Source organism: Kogia breviceps, chromosome 14 (assembly GCF_026419965.1).
Source record: "Kogia breviceps isolate mKogBre1 chromosome 14, mKogBre1 haplotype 1, whole genome shotgun sequence".
In the NCBI taxonomy this organism is placed as follows: Eukaryota; Metazoa; Chordata; class Mammalia; order Artiodactyla; family Physeteridae; genus Kogia; species Kogia breviceps.
The window spans coordinates 90,575,722-90,594,857 of NC_081323.1; the positions used below are offsets into that span (position 1 = coordinate 90,575,722).

The 19,136-nt window shown below is 58.3% G+C and overlaps 1 protein-coding gene across 2 annotated transcripts in view; it reads left to right on the plus strand.

Moving 5' to 3' along the window:
- ADAP1 (ArfGAP with dual PH domains 1) overlaps positions 1-19,136 on the plus strand; it is a 60,714-nt gene that overhangs the window by 38,315 nt on the left and 3,263 nt on the right. For both annotated transcript variants that reach the window (XM_067012856.1, XM_059038531.2), the window contains exons 4-7: positions 1,242-1,324; positions 8,472-8,584; positions 9,358-9,504; positions 18,876-18,959. In XM_067012856.1, coding sequence (XP_066868957.1) covers positions 1,242-1,324; positions 8,472-8,584; positions 9,358-9,504; positions 18,876-18,959 — 427 coding nt within the window. The remainder of the gene's footprint in view (positions 1-1,241; positions 1,325-8,471; positions 8,585-9,357; positions 9,505-18,875; positions 18,960-19,136) is intronic.

Here is a 19,136-nt window from a genome sequence, read left to right on the forward strand (position 1 = left end):
CGGAGGGGGTGTGAATGCCCGTGTACACCGTGGAGAGCCGAGCGGCGGCGGAGGGGGTGTGAATGCCCGTGTACACTGGAAAGTACACCTCCTCAGCTATGCACACATAGCACAGCCTCCTGGCAGTCGAAGACCCAGTGGCCTCTGTTTCCTCAGCCGTGAAGCTGGAAGGATGCCGCCTGCCCCCACCTCTGGGGCATCACGAGGGTGCGATGAGGTGGTGAGTCAGGTGGCCGGGGTCTGGCCCAAGGTGCGTTCCGGACACAGCCCCTGCTGCCTGGAGCTCGGAGCCAGCCTGCCAGCTGGGACAACGGGAGAATCAGAGGGCCCGGCCGTGTGACTCGGAGCGCGGCCGGAGCCCCGATGCCCTTCCGGTGCCACCGGCGCCCTGAGTTCCAACCCCGGCATTGTGGTGGCGCTCAGGCTGGCCCCTCACTTTGGCCTCTGCTGGAAGCTGGGCCTCCTGCTTGCTGTGTGGCTGGGGCAGCTGGGAGCCAGCCCCCCTCAAGGCAGCCGTGGGCCGGGGGGTGCCCCTTCCTTGGCGGGCCCCAGGCTGGCGGCGTGAGCGGGAGAAATTGTGTCTCCCCGTCGCGGGGCTGCGTGGGGCGGCGCTCCCGGGGCCGGCGTCCCGTGTCCTCACGTGCTCACCCCTCTGCGGCCTGTGTCGTCTGCACGCAGGACGAAGGGACGTCCGGTCCCTTTTCATGAGGCCCCGGGGGGCAGGTGCTGGCCAGGCCTTTTCCTTCTCTGGACCCGCCAGACGGAGGAGGAGGAGGGTGGGGTGACTGAGCTGCCACGTGGAGGAGCCCCAGGCGCTCTGAGCACGTCACGCGTTGCAGGCCCAGGAGACGCCCCGACGGAGCGGATGCGCGGTTGGGGCCGGGAGGCGGGGGCGCCGCTAAGCGGGATGGGGTCTCCGTTCAGCACGATGGGCTGTTCTGGAACTAGACGCTGGTGGTGGCCGCACAGCCTGTGAGCATCATACCAGGGATTGCTGAATGGAACCCTTAAGCGGGTGGAGTTTACGGTACGTGAATTACGTCTCAGTTTTTAGAAAGGGGACTATGAAGTGGTGGAACGGTCTGGTTAGCAAACAGTGTTAAAACCCAAAGCTGGTGGCCCTTCAGCCCCGCCACGTGTGAGGCGGTGGGACCGAGTCCGGGGCCGCCGCTCCGCGCGGCAGCTCCCGCGGGCCTGTGCTCAGGCCGGCCTGTGCCCCAGCCCGTCCCCTCTCTCCGCAGACTCCTGCGGGAACAGTGGATCCGGGCCAAGTACGAACGGCAGGAGTTCACCCACCCCGAGCGGCAGGAACCCTACTCTGCAGGTGAGGATGCCGGCACCTGTCCGTCTGTCCTTCCGCTCTGTCGCTCGGGCCCCCCGGAGCTGCAGCAGGGTCCTTGGGAACCTGGGCGACCGCTTAAGTGGTCTGAATCCGTGTCCATCCGTCGGCCCCTGACGCCCGCCGACTCACCTGGCGCCAGGGGTCCCCACAGCTGCTCACAGCCTAGCCCTGAACCCCGACCGAGGGGTGGGGGGCTGCCCGGGGCCCTCCAGGCCGGTGGCGGCAGCACCTCTGCCCTGGGAGGGCCCGCAGGGTGGGCGGGTCCTGGCAGGAGGGGTGCGGATGGTCCTGGGCCAGGTGGGCCCAGGGAGGGTGGGCCAGGCCCCGGGGGCTCTGTCAGCACACGGGTTAGGGGTGATCACATGCGGGCGGCTCAGGCGTCTGTTGCGGGATCGGCCCCTTTATCCCCCGTTGGCCGGAAGGGGCTCTGCGTGCAGCCCCTGTTCCTGCACAGCAGGCAGCTCCGGGTCCCCTCTCCTCCCGAGCCCCTCATGTGGCCCAGGGCTGGGACGTGGCCTTGATTCAATCACGGTCCACCCCAGAGAGCCACTTCCTCCTCTCCTGATGCCCCCGACGTGCGAGGGAGAGAGGACGTGGGCGCCCGTGCCTGTTCAGCCCTGGGGCGCTTGTGCCCCGTCCTGCCTGAACCCCAGCCTCCCTGCTCTGGGACCCCAGGAAGGCTCACCCCACAGCCTCTGTCTCCCAGGCATAAACATCTCAGCGACTTACAGCGCGTGGCGGGCGGCCTCAATTCAGAGGCAGGTGTGGGACTTTGTGCCTGTTCCTGCGTCAGGACCTCTGGTTGTGAGCGACAGTAATGCAACCCAGTTGGGTGCAGGGAAAACCGGGAGGGAGGGGCTCACACAGTTGCTCTGGCTTCGGGCAGTTTGAACCAGGGGCTCAGTCAGCGCTGTCAGGACTGGGCTCGTGTTTCCCCCTCTGGTTCTGCTTCTTGGGGTGGCACCGCCCCTGCCGGTGCTGGCTTTACTGCGGCAGGTCCAGACTCTTCACCTGGGTTGGACACGCCTTTGGGTTCCATGAGCAAAGGGCAAGTGTGACTTCCACCCAAGCGTCAGGAAAAGTCTTAGCTTTGGTCCCGACGGGTCAGGGGTGGGCGTGTGACCTGGTCACAACGGCCGGGAGATGTGTGCGCACCGGTCCGCCTCTGGAGCCCCCCCGAGAAAGCGGGGCCGCGCACAGGGCGGCACGATGACAGGCCTTCTGTCGCGGTCGCTGCCATTGCTCTCGTGAAACGACACCTCGGGAGTGCTTGGGGCGCCGGGCAAGGGGACGGGGACGGGGAGAGCCTGTTACAGGTGCACACGTGGCGGGGCGGAGCGGGCGGCCTTGGAAGGCTGCGGCTTCTCCGTCAGACCCTCGGGGCAACGAAGAGCAAAGGCTGGGGCCCACTTGCGGAGGCAGGCCCTTGTCTCACCTGGATAGGTTGTGTTGGGGGCCGCAGAGGGCCAGCCCTCATGGGGCGCAAGGGGGGGCGAGCTCAGCTGGGCCCAGGGACGCTGCTGGGGTGCTGGCCCCGCAGGGGGTGACGGTGAGAGCTTGGCTGGAGCAGGCGGTGCCGGCCCCCACCCCGGGGGCCCTGGCTTCCCACTGGGCAGCAGCTCATCCACTGAAAGGGTCTTGTGCACGTGTGCCCCCATCTCTGATCGCCCGGCCCCTGCAGCTCTGCAGCCTCCCCCTGACCCACACGTCATCTCCGGCGTGGGGGGCCCCAGCCTCGGGCCTTGTCTCTGCTCCCCACATGAGGCGGCGGCTGCTCACGGCCTCGAGGCAGAGACCCTTAATGGGGCTCTGATTCCCATTTCTCTAAGCCCACCCACCCCGCCCAGAACGCTCACGCCCCCTCTCCCTCGAGCCCTGAAAATTCACGCCTGTGGCTCCCCACCTGCCCCCGCCCAGCAGAGCCCTGAGATTTACAGGCACAGAGTCCTGGGTGTGCGGGGCCCTGGGGACCGTCAGCTTGGTCCCCTGACTCCACGGAAGTGCTCACCAAGCCACCCGTGGGGCAGGGCCCCTCAAGGAGACGTGGGGAGCGCCCCGGGCACCAGCTGCTGGGATTCCCCATGGGTTCCCAGAGGTGCCTGAGCCCAGGCTCTGTGCGTGGGTCCTGAACAGCCTCTGAATCTCACTCCCGGGGGAGCTCCCCCTCGCCCACCTGTCTCCCCAGAGCCCACCACCCCCTCCCAGGCCTCCTCCTGGGAGAGGGCGGCGTTCCTCACAGCCGCTGCTGCCTGGCTGGCCGGGACCCCTGGACCAGGGCCCCGCCCGGCACTCTGTCGGGATGTAGGGCGACCAGGCCCCCGCCGCCCCCACCCCCCTCCCCTGCCTCCTCTCGCCCACCCGCCCCGGCCACGTCCCTGGCGGGGCCCAGCACCCACCCCCGTTCCCGAGGAGCGCCTTTCCCACGGCACAGGGGCCGACACACCCACGGCCCCCGAGAACGGGGACGTGCCAGGGAGGGGGACCACGGCGCCGGGGCAGGGCTGCTCCGAGGTGTGACGTGGCCAAGGGAGGCCGGGCCGGGGCTCCCACCTGCCTGCGGTGGGCTCGGGGGCTGCTGGGGACCCTCGGTCGTGGGCGAGGGTCCCTCCCAGCACGATGCCTGCCAGGGCCTCAGGTGAGCCCAGTCCCCCCCCGTGCGCTTAGGGCACCCGCGGAGGAAGTGTCACTGCCGGGGCCGAGCGGGACGGTTTGAGCAACAGCTCGGTAGCGGCATCACAGGATCTGAGCCGCGGCAAAGGATGTCCCTACGGGTCCCCGTGATAACAAGGAACCCAGCTGTGAGACCCAACTGTGAGGGAAGGGAGGGGACCCAAGTTCCCGCTAAGCGGCTGTGGGGGAAACGTCACCACAGCAAAAGCGCCGTGGACAGACGTGACCCGGGTGGGGACTGAGCGCCCCCCAGAGCGGGGCCGCGGCCTCCAGGTAGGACGGCGGCGGCCCCGGCGCTGCTGGGGCGCCAACCTGGCTTTGCCGGTTCCGCTGCGGTGGTGGGTGTGGTGGCAGGTGCCAGCCTGGCCGAGGTCACGGGTGTGGCTGGCGCTCCCAGCTGACCTCGGCCAAGGCCACGGGCGTGGGAGGTGCTCGCCCTGGGATAACAGGACCGAGGCTTGGGCGCGCCGGGGCCGGGCCGCACCTCCGCCGCCCCGCAGGCCACGCGCCGGGGTGACCCCGGGTAACAGCTGCTCCTGGCTCCGTCCCCGGACCGTCCCCGCCTGCAGCCAGAGCCTCAATGGCCGCCTTTCACAGGCGACAAGGGCCCCTGTTGTCCGGAGGGCCGGCGGCCCCCGTCGCCGACACACTCAGCGCTTCCTGCGCGGCTCGGCCGGCCCTGCCTCGCGGTTCAGCCCCCTTCAGAGAGCGTGGAGCCCTGGGGGCGGTGGGCCAGGGGCTCCCGCGCCCGTCCCCGTCTGTGTGGTGGGGACGCAGGGTCGCAGTGGGACCGTGGAGGGACCTCGGGCGCGGGGCATACGGGGCCCGAGGCATCCCTGGCGGGGCTGGAAACACACACGCGAGGCAGGCACTTCTGTTCCCCTCCTGGTGCCGCCCTGACACAACCCCTGGGTGTTCACGCGGGCTCACGCACACTCCCACGGTGCGCGTAGCCGCAAATCACACATGTTCACGCGCGTGTGCTCTTAGGTGCACTCAGTCACAGGCGGATCTCAGGTTCACACCCATGTTCACACCCAGAAGCACCCGCCGCGTGTGCTGTTCCCAGAATCTGTGATGTTCCTGGAACAGCGGACAAGGGGCTTTGAGTCCTAGCAGCACGGCCCTCAGCCCAGCCTGCGCCCACTGACCCTCGGCCTTCAACCTTTCCCCACCGGCCCCTCTGGCGTTTCAGCCGGAGCAGCTGGGAACCTGGGTGGTGGAGGACAGGGCCTCCAAGAGCTCCCGTGCCGGCCTTTTGGGGAGCAGAACCCGGAAACCAGGTCCTGGCCCTTTTGGGGAGGCGGCTGGAGGGGATATCATATCCCTAGTGCCACCTGTGCCCCGGGGACACCCTCCACGGGGCACCCCCAGGAGAAGCCACCCGGCGTGGGGCCCCACCTCCTAGCCAGGGAGGGCCACCCCGGGGCCTGGGCACAGGACGCCTGGCCCGGCCCCCGGCAAGCCCTGTGTCTCCCTGGAGCACGGCCATGTGGTCCCCGCTCCAGTTTTTTACGACGTTAGCGTGTGATTTGCACACCTGATGCACAGCTCCACGAGCTGCCCGGGCCCCCCGCCCCACCCACCCGGGTCTGCTCTGTGCCCGCGTGTGCGCCTTCGCTGGAAGGTCACGGACGGCTCCCCGCGGCGCCACGCGTCTGAGCCTCGCCCGGCTGCCCCGCGAGCCTGGCGCGCAGCCGTCTCAGCACGGCGTCCGCTGTGTGAGGGACTGGTTGGTCCCCAGCTGAGGGGCATGGGTCGTGTCCAGTCGGTGACGCTGACGCGTGAAGCTGCTGTGGACACGTGAGCGTGTGTTCACCATGTTGGTGTTTTCACGTTTCGCTGGGTCGCGTGGGAAGCGCGTGTCCAACTTGAGAAGCTGCCCGCTGCCTGTCCACTGGGGGGCGGTCAGTCTGCGGCTTGGTCACTGGTCCGCCCCGGTGGGCATCTCGTCGCCGGCTCTGGCATCCGCGGTCTCTCGGCTCGTCCTGGGCCGCCCGCGCAGTGCTTGAGAAGAGGCGGCTGAGCGGCCGGGCCCCTCCAGCTCCCAGGCAGCGAGTACTGGGCCCAGCACACAGTAGGCGCTCAGTCAATGCTGGCTGAACGCTCTGGCTTCTGCCCCAGCACCAGCCAGTCCTGTGGGAGAAAACGGCTCCTTCTAGCCAGCCGGTACCCCGGCTGTGTGCCGGGTGCTGCACCGCGACGGCCCGGGAGTGGGTTCGGGAATCTCCCGGGGCCTGGGCCCGCCTCAGGGTAGGGGGCGAGGGGCCCACAGCTTGGAGCCCAGGACACGGTGGGCGGGCATCCCCACGGCGGAGCCTGGGCTGCCCACATCCCACGTCACGGGGTTGGGGGGCCGCGGAGAGAGGACGGCTCGGGCGAGTTTGGACGCGGGCAGGTCGGGGGCCGCCACCTTCAGGCTGCGGCCGAATAGCCGCCCATCTGCTGGGGCAAAGTCAGGGACCTGGCCAGCACCCACCCGAAAATGCTGCTGCCACATAACAGACCCAAATCAGGCATCCTGGCGCCTCGCCGGCGGGCCTGGGAGCCAGGCACTCGGGCCAGCGTCCCCGTCTGTGCTGCTGGGCTGGCCCGGGACACGTCAGCAGAGCCGCCTCGGGGGGTGACCAGTGGGAGCAGCAATCGGGCTGCGGCAGAGACGCCCCCGTTCCGGGCCCGGCGTCCTGAGGCGCTGCTGCCCCCTGCTGGGCCCCGCAGGCAGGCGCGGGCTCCTGGGGGCTGGGAACCGCTGACCAGGCTGGCGGCCCCAGCCTTGCCGGCCACTGGCCTTGGACAGGGTGCCACGCCAGCCTCAGCTTCGTCCTCGGCAGTGGGGATGACCACAGGATGTTCCTAGAGGCCCGTCTGGGGGACCTGAGACGGCTGTGCACGTGCTCGGCTGCCACGTCTCAGGCGTGGTCAGGGGTGCTGGTGGGGAGCGTCACCGCAGAAGAGCTGCGCCTTCAGCACTTCTCTGTGTGGCTAATGCAGGGTCCAGGGCGGCCGGCCTTGAGCCGAAGGCAAGTGGACTTCCAGCCACATGCTCACTGAGTCAGCCAACAGACATTCCAGGGGGGACCCTGCTCCCTGGTGCACACAGAGGGGACGTGCCCGCTGGCGCTGTGTGCAGGGGACCCGTCCTTCACAGGCTTTGAGGGTGCCGGGGACCTCTGAGTCGCGGGGGGAAGGGAGCAGGCCTCATCTGGCACTGTCCCACCAGACAGACCGGCGCCAGCTGCCCTGTCCCCGACGCCAGGCTGCTGCCTCTTCAGGACCACCCCTCTCGAGAGCAGAGGAACAGCTCCTAGCCTCCGTGGTGCTGGGCGTGGGGCTGCCAGGACAGCCGACGGGCGGCGGCGGGCTGGGGCTGGGGGCCAGGACCCAGCGGTGGCGTCCAAACTCCAAAAGCCACGCCGTCAGGCTCTGGGCTCTGCGCACCAGTCCTGCTGACGGCAGTCCCGGCACGGACCGGCCCCAGACGGCGCCCGGCAGGGATCTCCGTCAGCGCACGCGGCAGCGGGACCCTCTCCCCGGGTCGGGAGCAGAGAGGAAGCTGTGGGGGCAACGACCGTGAGGGCCCCCGGCCCTAGCCCTGTGCCCCTGGGGCGCCCCCTGGAGGACACGGCCGCGCCGGGCACGGCAGAGCCGCTCAGGAAGGCCGGGCACGACCAGGCGTCTGTGCCCCGGGCGTGGGTGGACAGCCCAGCACCCACGGGGCCCCGCCGGCGACAAAGGGGTGCGAATCCCCGATCTGGCGGCAGCACGTCCAGGAGCTGAGAGGGGGCTGGCCCGGCCCCTGGGGCAGGTGCGGGGCAGGCCTCAGACACAGAGCCCCAGAACGGGCAAAGGAGAAGGGGCGAGAGAGAGGGCTCGGGGCGGCCGCGGACGCCGGAGGGGCTGCCTTCTCACCCACCGCTGCTGGGACGCTGACCGCGGGCTGCGTGCCTTCAGGCAACGAAAACGGACCCCGCGGTCCCTGGAGGGCGGGGCTCCACGATGAGGCTCGGGGCCAAAGCTGAGGAGGGGGCGGGGCCGGCTCCTCCTGGGGGGCTCCCCACATTCTTGGCCGAGGCCCCATCGCCCCAGTGTTGCCGCTCGAGGGCCCTGGTGGTGCCCTTGGGCCCCCAGGTGATCGAGAACACCGGCCAGTCCCCAGGCCCTTGCTCGCACCCAAAGCGCACGCGCCGTGTGCCCGCCCGGTGCTCTCACACCCCCGCGTGCCTGTCTCACCTGCCGAGAGGAAGAAAGGAAAAGGGCGGGAGCGTGCAGCCGGTGGAGAGGGGGTGGCCCGGGCTCCAGGGAAAGGCTGATGCCCGCTCACGCCCACCGGCCTCCCGGCACCTGGGGGCTGCGCACCCCCCGGGGGCCGGAACGCGGTCCGCCCGGCCTCTGCCTCGCCAGGGTGGCAGCCGCCAGCCCGGGTCTGCGGTGGCAGTCCGACTGGGCCCCTCTCCCCCAGGGTACCGAGAAGGCTTTCTCTGGAAGCGCGGCCGGGACAACGGGCAGTTCTTAAGCCGGAAGTTTGTGCTGACGGAACGCGAGGGGGCCCTCAAGTATTTCAACAGAAGTGACGTGAGTGGGGCACGGGGCCAAGCGCAGCGGCCGGGCCTCCCGCCCGGGGCCTGGGGCGGCCGGACACTGGCCCCTGGACAGCGGCGCCACTTCCTTGGCTGCCCTCGTGCCCTTCCCGGAGACGCGCTGCCCCCTCCCGTGGGGACGCGCCGGCCCCCGTGGGGACCCCTCCACCCACCCCGATCACAGCCACTCCCTGTGCTGTGGGTGATCCTGGGGCACCGAGGCGGCAAGCCCTGCCCTGGCGGACCCTCCCAGGCCTGAGAGGGACAGAGGAGCCCGGCGCCTGGCAAGCACCATGGCGCGGCCTCGGGTGCCGCAGGCAGCGCGTGGGGAGGCGCTGGGGGTCCCAGCGTGGCGGGGCGGCTGGCCGAGCCCCACCCACACCCGCAGCAGACGTGACCCTGGGACGCAGTAAGCACGGCAGCTCGTGGCCCTCAGGCCCGCCGCCTCTGCCGGCCCCCAGCGCAAGGAGAGGAGAGAGGTCGGGCTGGCAGGAGGGGGGCCCGGCCGCGAGCAGGGCGGACCAGACGGGGGGCAGAGGAGGGGTCAGCGCCCTCCTCTGTTGAGCGCCCGCCTTGTTATCCCCCAGGAAGGGATGCTGTTACCTTAGACTTAGACCAGGGAGCCTAGGCCCAGAGAGGGTGAGTGAGTTGCTCAAAGCCACGCGGGACAGCAGCTGCGTGGCCGGCGTCCGGAGCCCACCCTGCCTGCTCCCTTGACCTTGGAGACTCCCTGCCAGCCCAGCGCTGAGGCCCGGCCTTGCTTCCCAGGCCAAGGAGCCCAAGGCCATCATGAAGATCGAGCATCTGAACGCCACCTTCCAGCCGGCCAAGATCGGTCACCCGCACGGCCTGCAGGTCACCTACCTGAAAGACAACAGTACTCGAAACATCTTCGTCTACCACGAGGACGGCAAGGTGGGTGCACAGCTGGGTGGTGGCGGCCGGACCGCCCCCCTGCCGCAGGAGAACCCGGCGGACCCCCAGGGTGGCGGGCACGGGACCAAGGGGCCGCCGGACTGCCCTGCCATGGCTGCAGTGGAGAGCCAGCTGGGCCCTCGGGGGGGGGGGGGGGGGTGCGTGCCTCGAGGCCTCGTCAGGAGACGAGGGTGGCAGCTGGCTGGCAGAGTGCCGCACCCTACCGCGTGGCCATCGCCCCCGTGTCTCCACCCGGCGAGGCTGGGGGGAACCCCAAGCGAAGCCCTCCAAGTCTGTCCTTAGGGGTTCTCGCCACATTCTGCCTGTTAATCCCCTATCAGATAGGTGATTGGCAAGTATTCCCCGCCATTCTGTGGACCGCCTGGTACTCAGTGAACCGCCTTTTGATGCACAAAGTTTTTTAATTTTCATTTCGTTGAATCCGTCCGTACTTCTTTGGTTGTGTGTGTCTTTGGTGTCACATCCAGGAAATCATTGCCAAGTCCAATGTTGTGAAGCTTTTGCCCCATGTTTCCCTGTAAGAGCTTTATTGTTTTAGGACTTACATTTAGGTCCTTGATTCATTTTGAGTTAATTGGGTCAGGGTCCAGCTTCATTGTTTTTTGTTTTTTCAATTTTATTTCTTTTCTTGGCTTCATTGGGTCCTAGTTGTGGCATGTCTTAGATCTTCATTTAGGCATGTGGGATCTTTGGTTGCAGCACGCTGTCTCTTTGTTGTGGAGCGTGGGCTTCTCTCCAACTGTGGCGTGCGGGCTCCAGGGCACGGGGGCTCTCACTGAAGCACGCAAGCTCAGTCGTTGTGGTGCACGGGCTTAGTTGCCCCGAGTGGGGCAACGTGGGATCTCAGTTCCCTGACCAGGGATTGAACCCGCATCCCCTGCATTGGAAAGCGGATTCTTTACAGCTGGACCACCAGGGAAGTCCCAGTCCAGCTTCATTCTCTGGTATGTGGATTATCAGTTTTCCCGGCACCATTTGTTTAAAAGACTGTCCTCTCCCCATTGAATGGTCTTGACACTGTCATCAAAAACCATTTGACTGAATATGTAAGAGTTCATTTCTGGGCTTCCTATTCTAGTCCACTGGTCTGTATGTCTGTCTTTATAACAGGACCATACTGGGGTTTTTTTGTTTGCTTTTTAAAATTTTATTGAAGTATGGTTGACTTAAAATGTTGTGTTAATTTCTGCTGCGTGGCAAAGTGATTCGGTTATACATACATATATTATTTTTCATGTTCCTTTCCATTATAATTTATCACTGGGTGTTGAATATCGTTCACTGTGCTATAGGGTAGGACCTTGTTGTTTATCCATTCTATATGTAATAGTTTGCAAAAGAAAGGTTGCATCTGCTAATGCCAAGCTCCCAGTCCACCCCTCCCCCACTCCCCTCCCCCTTGGCAACTACAAGTGTGTTCTCTGTGTCTCTGAGTCTTTTTGTTTCATAAAAGTTCATTTGTGTCTTATTTTAGATTCCACTTACGCGATATCAAATGGTATTTGTCTTTCTCTTTCTGACTTATTTGACTTAATCTCTAGGTCCATCCATGTTGCTGCAAACGGCATTATTTCATTCTTTTTTATGGCCGAGTAATACTCCATTGGATACATGTACCATATCTTCTTTATCCACTCCTCTGTCGATGGACACTTAGGTTGCTTCCATGTCTTGGCTATTGTGAATAGTGCTGCAGTGACCACTGGGGTGCGTTGTACCTTTTCAAATAAGTTTTCCGTAATCCCACTCCCAGGAGTAGGAACACAGGATCATATGGTAGTTCTGTTTTTTTGTTTTTTGAGGAATCGCCATAGTTTTCCATAGTGGCTGCATCAATTCACATTCCCACCAACGGTGTAGAAGGGTTCCCTTTTCTCCACACCCTCTCCACCATTTACTGTTTGTAGAATTTTTGAGGATGGTCATTCTGACCAGTGTGAGGTGGTTTCTTGTAGTTTTGATTTGCATTCTCTAATAATTAGCAATGTTGAGCATCTTTTCATGTGCCTCTCGGCCGACTATATGTCTTCTTTGGAGAAATGTCTATTTAGGTCTTCTGCCCATTTTTCGATTGGGTTGTTTGGTTTTTTTGTTACTGAGCTGTAGGAGCTGTGTGTATATTTTGGAAATTAAACGCTTGTTGGTCACATCACTTGTGAATAATTTTCTCCCAATCCGTAGGCTGTCCTTCCATTTTGTTTATGGTTTCCGTTGCTTTACAAAAGCTTGTAAGTTTGATTAGGTCCCATTTGTTTACTTTTGTTTTTATTTCTATTGCCTTGGGAGACGGACCTCAGAAAACATTGGTACGGTTTACATCAGAGAATGTTTTACCTATGTTCTTTTCTAGGAGTTTTATGGTGTCGTGTCTTATAAGTCTTTAAGCCATTTGGAGTTTATTTTTGTGTATGGTATCAGGGAATGTTCTAATTTCATAGATTTACATGCAACTGTCCACCTTTCCCAGGACCATTTGTTGAAGAGACTCTTTCCCCCATTGTATATTCTTGCCTCCTTTGTCGAAGGCTAATTGACTGTAGGTGTTTGGGTTTATTTCTGGGCTCTCCTTTTTTATTTTTTTTTTTGTGTGTGGTATGCGGGCCTCACTGTTGTGGCCTCTCCCGTTGCGGAGCACAGGCTCCGGACGCGCAGGCTCAGCGGCCATGGCTCACGGGCCCAGCCGCTCCGCAGCATGTGGGATCTTCGCAGACCGGGGCACAAACCCGTGTCCCCTGCATTGGCAGGCGGATTCTCAACCACTACGCCACCAGGGAAGCCCTGGGCTCTCCTTTAAAAAAAAAAAAAAAAAAAATACGTGGCACGTGGGCTCCTTCTTGTGGTGCACAGTCTCTCTAGTTGTGGCGCATGGGCTCTGTAGTTGCAGCACGTGGGCTCTCTAGTTGTGGCCTGCATGCTCAGTAGTTGCAGCGGGCGAGCTTAGTTGTCCCGTGTGGCATGTGGGATCTTAGTTCCCTGACCAGGGATCAAACCCGCGTCCCCTGCACTGGAAGGTGGATTCGTAACCACTGGACCACTAGGGAAGTCCCCTGGGCTGTCTTTTCTGTTCCACCAATCCGTATGTCTGTTTTTGTGCCAATACCATGCTTTTGATTACTGTAGGTTTACAGTACTGTCTGAAGTCTGGGAGGGTTTTGCCTCCAGCTTTGTTCTTTTTCCTTCAGGATATCTGTGGCAATTCTGAGTCTTTTATGAGGACCATACTCTTTTGATTACTGTGGCTTTGTAATCAAAAGTGAATTCCTTCAGTTTTGTTCTTCCTTTTTAGGATTGTTCTGGCTGTTTGAATTCCCTTGAGAGTCCATATGAGTATTGTCAAATTCATCTGCATCAATTGAGATGATCGTGTAGTTTTTTCCCCCCTTTATTCTGTTAATGTGGTGTATTACATTGATCGATTTTCATGTATTGAACTGTTCTTGCATTCCAGGAATAACTCTCACTTGGTCATGCTGTATAATCCTTAAATATGCTGCTGAGTTCAGTTTGCTGGTATGTCCTTGAGGACTTTTGCACTGGTGTTCATAAGGTATATTGGTCTGTAGTTTTCTTTTCTTGTAGTGACTTTGTCTGGCTTTGATATCTGGGTTATTCTAGCCTCACAGATGAGTTAGGAAGGGTTCCCTCCTCTTTGATTTTTTGGGACATTTGAAAAGGACTGGTATCATAAGTTCTTCTTTAAATGTTTGATAGAATTCACCAGTGAAGCCATGAGGTCCAGGGCTTTTCTTTGTGGAGACTTTTGATACTGATTCAGTCTCCTTACTAGTTACAGGTCTATTCAGATTATCTGTTCTTGTCATGACTTAGTCTTGGTAGGTTTTGTGTTTCTAGGAGATTATCCAGTTTCATCCAGGTTATCTAATTTGTTGGTATACAGGTGTTCATAGTACTCTCTTATAATCCTTTCTACTTCTGTACAATTAGTAGTAATGTACCCACTTTCATTTCTGATTTTAGTAATTTGAGTCTTTTTTTCTTAGTCCATCTAGCTAAAGTTTTTTCAATTCTATCTTTTCAAAGAACCAACTTTTGTTTACATTTATTTTCTCTATTGTTTTTCTGTTCTCCATTTCATTGATCTCTAATCTTTTTTTCCTTCCTTCCTTTAGCTTAGGGTTTAGTTGATTCTTCTTTTTCTAGTACCTTAAGTTGTAAAGTTAGGCTGCAGATTCAGTATCTTTCCTGTTTTTCAATGTCAGCATTTATAGCTATATATTTCCCCCTGAGCACTGCTTTTGCTGCATTCCGTAAGTTTTGGTATGTTGTGTTTTCATTTTGATGTACCTCTAAATATTTTCTAATTTCCATTGTGACTTCTTCTTTGATCTGTTGGTTTTTCACCTTCCACAATTTTGTGAGTCTCCTGGAGTAAAGGATACAGTTGGATGATGTGTTTATAGCCATTCTGGCAATCTCTGTCTTTTGATTGGGAGTTTAACACATTTACATTTACAGTCATTACGGATAAGGAGGGACTCACTTCTGTCATTGTGCTATTTGTTTTCTATATGCCCTGTAGATTTTCTGTCCCTCATTTCCTGCATTCCTGTCATATTTTGTGTTTAGTTTTTGTAGTGAAACGTTTAAGTTCTTTCTTATTTCTTTTTGTATATCTTCTATCCCTGTTTTCTTTGGGGTTACCATGGGGACAACATTTAACATACTAAAGTTAAAACATTCTAAACTGAATATATAGCAGCTTTTTGAATGTTTTTTCAATAGCATAAAATTCTAGTTTTAGCTCCATCCCCACTGCTTTTGGTTGTTGATGTCACAAAATTACATCTTTGTACAATGAGTGATTACAAACAAACAAACAAACAAAACCCTACTAATTATTTTAAATGCAGTATCTCCTAAAGTATGTAAAAAACAAGGTTTGGAGTCACAACCCAAACTTACAGTAATACTAGCTCTTATATTAATTTTTTTTTCTTTATCCTTAAAAGCATTAGTCTCTTAAATCATGTAGATAACAAAAAGCACAGTTACAAACCATTGTTACAGTAATACTGGCTTTTATAATAGCCCATGTATTTACCTTCATTGAGATCTTTGTTTCTCCACAAGGTTTTGAGATACTGCCTAGTGTTCCTTCATTTCACCTGTAGGGCTCCCTGAGCATGTCTTTCTTTCTTTTTTGAAAAATATTACCTTGAATCTCTCCTCTCTTTTAAAAATTTGTTTTATTTATTTATTTTTGGCTGTGTTGGGTCTTCATTGCAGTGCATGGGCTTCTCACCATGGTGGCTTCACTTGTGGAGCACGGGCTCTAGGCGCACGGGCTTCAGTAATTGTGGCACATGGGCTCAGTAGTTCTGGCTCACAGGCTCTACAGTGCAGGCACAGTAGTTGTGGCGCACGGGCTTGGTTGCACCACGGTATGTGGGATCTTCCTGGACCAGGGCTTGAACCCGTGTCCCCTTCATTGGCAGGCAGATTCCCAACCACTGCGCCAGCAGGGAAGCCCTAGGATTCTTTGTTGAGAGGGTTTTGTTTTGTTTTTTTTCCCCTTTGAATATATTGGCTAGCTGTCTTGTGCCTCCAACGTTTCTTTTTTTTTTTTTGGTATGCGGGCCTCTCACTGTTGTGGCCTCTTCCGTTGCGGAGCACAGGCTCCGGACGCGCAGGCTCGGTGGCCATGGCTCATGGGCCCAGCTGCTCTGTGGCATGTGGGATCTTCCTGGACCGGGGCATGAACCCATGTCCCCTGCATCGGCAGGTGGATTCTTAACCACTGCACCACCAGGGAAGCCCCCTCCAACGTTTCTGATGAGAAGTCTACTCATAATCTATTTAAGGATCGCTTATATGTGACAAGTCATTTCTCTCTTGCTGCTTTCAAGATTCTTTGTCTTTTCAAAGTTTGATTATAACTTTTGTCAGAGTGGACCTCTTTGAGTTCATCTTACTTGGAGTTTGTTGAGCTTCTTAGATGTTTATATTCATGTCTTTCATCAAACTTGTGAACTTTTCAGCTATTATTTCCCCAGATATTCTCTCCACCCCTTTCTCTCCTTCTTCTCCTTCTGAGATTCCCACAATGCATATGTCGGTCTCTTGGTGGTGTCCCACAGGTCCCTTAGGCCCTACTTGCCTTTCTTAAATCTTTTTTTCTGTTTCTCAGCCTTGATAATTTCCATTTTCCTCTCAAGTTGACTGATTCTTTCTTCTGCCTTTGAATCCATCTAGTGAAATTTTCATTTCCATGATTGTACTTTTAGTTTCAGAATTTCTTTCTGGTTTCTTTTTAGGTTTTCTCTTTATTGTTATTTCCATTTTGTTTATTCATTTTCTTGACTTTCTCCAAATATTATTTGCTCTGAGCATATTTAAGACCATGTTTTAAGTACATCTAGTACATCTGCCATTAAGTCTTTTCAGTGACAGATTCCGTTGATTTATTTTTTCTTTTGAAAGGGCCATTTTCTGCTTCTTTGTGTGCCTTGTGATTTTTTTTGTTGAATGCTGGACATTTGATCCTGATAATGTGTGGTAACTCTGGAAATCAGATTCTCCCCCTTCCCCAAGGCTTGCTATTTATTTATTTATTTAGCTAGCTAGCTGCTGCTCTTGGGCTTTTTGTTTTAGTTATTGGAGGCTGTGTCTGTGCTGAGGATCAGCCTGAGGTGTAAACTTAATTTCTGCTCACGTTTTTTTCCCCGAGGCTTTCCTGGTCATGTGTGGTGACTTCCTAATTTCCCCTGTATATGCAGCTGTTTCTGTATGTCCTAGTTTTTGATGTCTGGCTCCCAACGGGGGAAAACCAAAAGTGAAGGGGAGAAAGTGGGTGCTCACCCTTTAAATCTTTGAGAGGTCTTGAGCTGCAGGGGGAGGGGCTGCAACAATGCCCCCCTCCTTTGTCTCCCTGTGATCAGAGCACAGATCCCTGATATGTGGAGGACAGAGTCCTTTTTGCCCACCCTAGCTCGTGCAAACTCTGTTTAAGTTGCTCCAGGACTCCTACACAGTGGCCTGTCCTGGGGGGTGGAGGGGGGGAGGATGGGTAGCTGCATCTGTTCTCAGAGCTGAAATTGACTGAAATTAACCACAATGTACTCTCCAAGTCTTCCCCTGGAAGTTGTTAAGACTTCAACAGACTTCAGAATTCCAAACTGGCTACATCAGTCAGATTCTGCCAGTGCCATCGTTTTCCAGGTGGGGAGACACATTCCTGGTGCTTCCTACCCCATGTTCCCAGAATCCTCTATTCAGCTTTTAGCTGATCCCTTGGGAATCCACGGCCGGGTGCGTGCATAACGTGCTTGTGCTGCTGCCAGGGCTGTCCATGTTCCCATTGCCTGATGACTTCCCAGCACACGGACAGGGTGCTTTCTCCAGTCCCCACCCCCACCTCGCCCGGGCCCACACCTCTGCCACCTCACCCATCACCCTTACGTTGCTATTCTGGCCACACCTGTATTCAGAGTGTACCGTTACCAAGACCACAAAATTGCTGTCAAGCCTGAGCAGTGATTTTTCACTTCCTGCACATTTCATTTCTCCTAGAGCCAAGAGCTGCCTTTACCCCCCTGGTTAACCATGTCCTCATTACTGACTCACCACGCCACCGACTATCCCAGTCCCCGCATATGTCCTGGGCAGCAACCGACTTCACCCTTCGGGAATCGTCTCTCCTGTGGCCACATCTCAGTCCTGGGCTGATTCCATTTCCTGGAACCTAAGTCTTTCTCGGTTTACTCCCTCCTCCTGGTGGAACAAACCCTTTAGTAGCTTCCTGAGAAGGAGTGCCTTGGAGGCGAGCTTCCAGAGACCTCGCACATCTGAAAATCCTAACTTCCACTTGAGTTAGTTTTCCAGTGACAGCCTGGGCTTGGGTCTGTCTTCCTTCTCTGTGTTGGGAGCTTGGTGAATCCTCCTTGCCTAGTAATTTACATCCATGAGGTGGGGGAATCGTTCTTGAGTTATTTCCTTAATAATTTCCTCCTCTATTTTCTCCGTTTGCATTTTCTAGAACTGTTATGCAGATGTTGGCTGGCTTAGATTGGTTCCCTCATTCATTTCTAGTCCCACTTTTTCCCTTTTTCACTGATTTCTAGAACATTTCCACTGTCTTGCAACTTTCCTATTGAAAGTTTGCTTTCTGCTCTCAACATTTCAATCTTCAGAGCTCCTTTTGGTTTTTGCAGTGTTCCTTTTTCAAAGTACATTGTTCTTGTTTCTTGATTGTAGTATCTTATCTCTGATTATTAATGTTAATTTAAATTTGAAGCTTTCTTATCCTTGAACAATGTTTATTTCTTCTAAGTGGCTATTTCCTGTTTGTGTGCTCTGTTCTCTGACTTCCATGTGAGAGATGTTCCGCGCTGGTCAGATTCTCTGGAGGAAACCCCTCCTGCCTGGTGCAGGTACCGTTGAGTCCCAGCACTGAGGGAGCTGAGAGGGAACAGGAGGGGCCTCAGGTTTGGTGGTGTGCAGCCGTGTAGCTTCACTCCTTCTGGAATGGTGCCCCAACACACACACACACACGTGCGCACACACACACACGCCCGTGCGCCGAGGCAGGAGGGACAGAGCACTGAGGTGGGCGGGGAAGTGAGTGGGGCCTCAGGTGCGGCTGGAGGTGGGCGTCGGGGTGACACTGCAGGGCCCAGGGGACCTGGAGATCGGAGAGGAGCGCTGTCTGTCCAGGTGTCGGCAGGGAGAGCAGGTGTTCAGTCCATGCAGGGTTGCAGGAGACCTCGGCAGGGAGAGACGGGGGAGCCTGTGGCGGGGGTCCCTGGGGCAGCGAGCGTGGCAGCCCGGCAGAACGAGAGGTCACAGGAGGCCGGGGGGGGTGGGCCGGCCCCAGGACGGGCGCTGGGCCTGGCGTGGGAGGGACGGGGTGGCGGCACCTGGGCCGTGACTCTTCGGCCTGGGCAGCCGGCCCTCTGCACTCCCCCGGGCAGTGAGGGCCGGCCTCCGGGGAACAGCTCTGCCCTCCTTCCCTCGCAGCTCCGGGTGGGTTTATGAATAGATGGGCCTCCTCTATCTAGGCTAGAGATAGCAGGTCATAAAGATAGAACGATCTGAGAGGAGACGAGACCGCCCGCTGCCTGCGGCAGCATCAGGGCTTGAGGGTGGCTTGGATGGCAGCCCCGCACCCGCCGTCCCCGCCTGTCCTGAAGTGGCTGTCCGTGGCGTGGCCCGCTCCTGCTGCCTGGGCGTCGGGCCACGCTGGCCCTGAGGCCTGGTGCCCGGTGGTGGAGCCTTCCCTGTCCTCCCCGGCCACCCTGGGGGCGTCCCCCGAGCAGGCCCGGGAGCTGAGGGACGGGGTGAGTGTGCGGGAGCCCTGAGGCCGCGGCCCACACCCAGCCTCTGACCCCCAGGAGATGGTGGACTGGTTCAACGCGCTCCGTGCTGCCCGCTTCCACTACCTGCAGGTGGCCTTCCCAGGGGCCAGTGACGCAGACGTGAGTGGCTGCTGCTGCTACCTTTGGCCCGGGTCGGGGGACATGCGCCCCAGGCTGGGACAGGGGATTGGGAGCTGACCCAGGGCCCACGTGGACCCCTCGCCCCCCAAGACCCCCGCTGCTGACTGGCCTGAGGCCCCTGGAGACCACAGTAGTTCTGCTTTGTTCCGGGGTGTT